Genomic DNA, 3,286 nt, shown 5'->3' with positions numbered 1-3,286 from the left:
ATATTTATTACATGATGAAACTAAAAATGAAGTTTAACTAAAAGAAAAACACAAACATGCTGATGTAAATAAACAAACAGATTTGATAAAGTAAACACAAACATGTTGATGTAAATAAACAAACAGATTTGATAAAGTAAACACAAACATGCTTATTTATTTATGTAGAAATGTGAGGCTGTTTGATTTCCTGTCTACTTTAGTAAAACTCTTCAGATCTGATTTAGTTTGACTTTAATTTACACAAAATAAATGATGCCTAAACACAGATTTATTATTAAATGTAATGAAATCTGTCTGTGCTGCCCCCTGCTGGTCCATCAGGTCTCTACATCTGATCAATATCTAACACAGTCAGATCAATAAACCTGATGCAGCTGTAATAAAATCAAAGATCATCTGTGGTTTATTGTTGATGAAGATGACTCATACTGAGCACGCTCACTAGACTCATTCTGATTGGACCCTGCAGAGAAACCAATGGTTCTGTTGGACTTCAGTTCTTTATTCTGACTTCATTTCAGTTGAAGGAAGTCAACAAAACACCTGGACCACATAGACCACCTGGACCATATAGACCACCTAAAACACACAGACCACCTGGACCACATAGACCACCTGGACCTTATAGACTATCTGGACCACATATAGACCACATAGACCACCTGGACCACATAGACCAAATGGACCATATAGACCACCTAGACCACATAGACCATCTGGACCATATAGACCAAATGGACCATATAGACCATCTGGACCATATAGACCACCTGGACCACATAGACCACCTGGACCATATAGACTAACTGGACCACATTGACCATCTGGACCATATAGACTAAATGGACCATATAGACCACCTGGACCACGTAGACCATCTGGACCATATGGACCATATAGACCATCTGGACCATATAGACCATCTGGACCATATAGACCACCTTGACCATATAGACCAACTGGACCACATTGACCATCTGGACCATATAGACTAAATGGACCATATAGACCACCTGGACCACATAGACCATCTGGACCATATAGACCAAATGGACCACATAGACCACCTGGACCACATTTTCCACCTGGACCACATAGACCATCTGGACCATATAGACCAAATGGACCATATAGACCACCTGGACCACATAGACCATCTGGACCATATAGACCAAATGGACCATATAGACCACCTGGACCACATAGACCACCTGGACCATATAGACCAAATGGACCATATAGACCATCTGGACTATATAGACCAAATGGACCATATAGACCACCTGGACCACATAGACCATCTGGACCATATAGACCACCTGGACCACATAGACCTTCTGGACCATATAGACCAAATGGACCATATAGACCAACTGGACCATATAGACCATCTGGACCATATAGACCACCTGGACCACATAGACCACCTGGACCATATACACCATCTGGACCATATAGACCATCTGGACCACATACACCACCTTGACCACATAGACCACCTGGACCACATAGACCATCTGGGCCACATATAGACCACCTGGACCACATAGACCATCTGGACCACATATAGACTACCTACACCACATAGACCACCTGGACCATATAGACTACCTGCACCACATAGACCATCTGGACCACATATAGACCATCTGGACCACATATAGACCACCTGGACCACATAGACCATCTGGACCAGGGGTGTCAAACTCAGGTCCTCGAGGGCCACTATCCTGCATGTTTTCCTTGTTTCTTTGCTTCAACACACCTGATTTGTATTTCAAATACCTCCTTAAATCCAGTTGAAGCCTGTTTATCATCCATTCATGAAAATCAGGCGTGTTTGAGCAGGAAAACAAGAAAACATGCAGGACAGCGGCCCTTGAGGACCAGAATTCGACACCTGTGACATAGACCATCTGGACCACATGGAGCACCTGGACTCTGAAGTGAACAGGCTCACCTCTACCTGACCTCAGAGGAAACATTCAGAACAAACTAACAAATGTTCTCCCATCAGTCCTGAAGGGGGCGCTGTCTTCAGGTCAGACATCAACACCTGTCCTTCAGACCGACCAATCTGGAGCTTTCCTCCCACAGTCTCCTCGCTGCCTCGTCATCCCGCCCCTCCGGCGCCGCCTCCTTCTCTGCACAGTCACTGTGGAAATGATCAGATTGAACTCCGTCAGTCCTCCTGAGAAGCCACATGTCCTGCAGGTTCGTTTTAGCCCCGCCTCCTACCTGAAGTAGCAGCCAGACCGGTCCTCCAGGCCCGGCATCACCGCACAGAACAAGGTTGTCTGGCAACCCTGCCATGGAGTCTTCATCATCAGCAGACCTGGGAGCCTCAGCAGCGCCCCTATCAGGGGGAACCAACCCGATACGTGACGCATAAGTTCAGTCCGGATCACACCTGGGTGGAGACAGAAGGCAGACACGCCGGAACCTGGAGGACAGGTGAGGACAGAGTCAGGAGTTAACCACATAACATCTTCCAGGTGATGAGAACTGCCTGCTTTCATGAGGCCCCAGGGCTCAGGTTTATAAAGGATTGTGTGGAAACCACACCAAAAGTGAACGTACGCCAAAAAAACCTCCAGATTTATAAAAGTGCACGCACGTTTCTGCACCTTTCATTTATAGATCACAGCTTCACCTCAGAGTTTGGACCAAGGTCCACCTCAGGTTCTACCTTCTACTTCTCTTCTGAACAGTGTCTGTAACTGACACAGATTTTCCCTCATTTTGCAGGTTTACAGATGTTTACAGTAATCGAATGATTTTTATCAAAAACTCAGATTGAAATTAATTTTCTCTCAGAGCCTGCAGGACGATAAAAACAATAAATAAAATTAAACAAGTCAGATAAAATTAAAAACTAGAAGCACTCGGAGAATGCAAACCTCTGCCAGGACCAATTTCCTTCATCCTGTAGTAGAGTTACAAAGAGGCACACCAATACTACAGTGCCACCTGCTGGACACTTGGAAACCCACGCCCTGTGAAAGCATCACAGCTTTGCTGATCTCAGAGTGTTAAAAGAAAAAAATTCCTGTATGCGCATTGTTATTTGGAACATCACCAAAATTTAAAGGTGTGTTCCTTGGCCCAGTGCCCACATGTGGTAAAAATGTCATGACAATCTGTCCACAAGGTTTTGAGTAATGTTGTCCACAGACATACGCGACTGAAAACATTACCTCACCCTTGGCAGAGGTAATAAGTTCACCACTCTCCTGGTCAGGGAGGGGTCTGTGGGTCAGGGAGGGGTCTGTGGGTCAGGGAG

At 45.2% G+C, this 3,286-nt stretch overlaps 2 protein-coding genes across 2 annotated transcripts in view; both read right to left on the bottom strand.

The window, feature by feature from the left end:
- Positions 1-141: 141 nt before the first annotated feature.
- Positions 142-1,537, bottom strand: LOC106535879 (dynein heavy chain). The gene is made up of 2 exons (XM_014033014.1): positions 1,017-1,537; positions 142-962 (listed from the first exon to the last, which is right to left on the bottom strand). Exons 1-2 carry the CDS (start codon positions 1,518-1,520, stop codon positions 702-704), a joined length of 765 nt encoding a protein of 254 aa, XP_013888468.1. The 5' UTR covers positions 1,521-1,537; the 3' UTR covers positions 142-701.
- Positions 1,538-2,026: 489 nt separating this feature from the next.
- LOC106535878 (retinol dehydrogenase 12) overlaps positions 2,027-3,286 on the bottom strand; it is a gene marked incomplete in the record, with an annotated part of 4,931 nt that continues 3,671 nt past the window's right edge. The window contains 2 exon segments of the mRNA XM_014033013.1: positions 2,027-2,158; positions 2,242-2,446. Coding sequence (XP_013888467.1) covers positions 2,053-2,158; positions 2,242-2,446 — 311 coding nt within the window.

The sequence above is a fragment of the Austrofundulus limnaeus genome, unplaced genomic scaffold (assembly GCF_001266775.1).
Source record: "Austrofundulus limnaeus strain Quisiro unplaced genomic scaffold, Austrofundulus_limnaeus-1.0 Scaffold1599, whole genome shotgun sequence".
Lineage (NCBI taxonomy): Eukaryota > Metazoa > Chordata > Actinopteri > Cyprinodontiformes > Rivulidae > Austrofundulus > Austrofundulus limnaeus.
The sequence above is the reverse complement of the archived record's forward strand: the minus strand, read 5'-3'. Positions and strand labels throughout refer to the sequence as shown.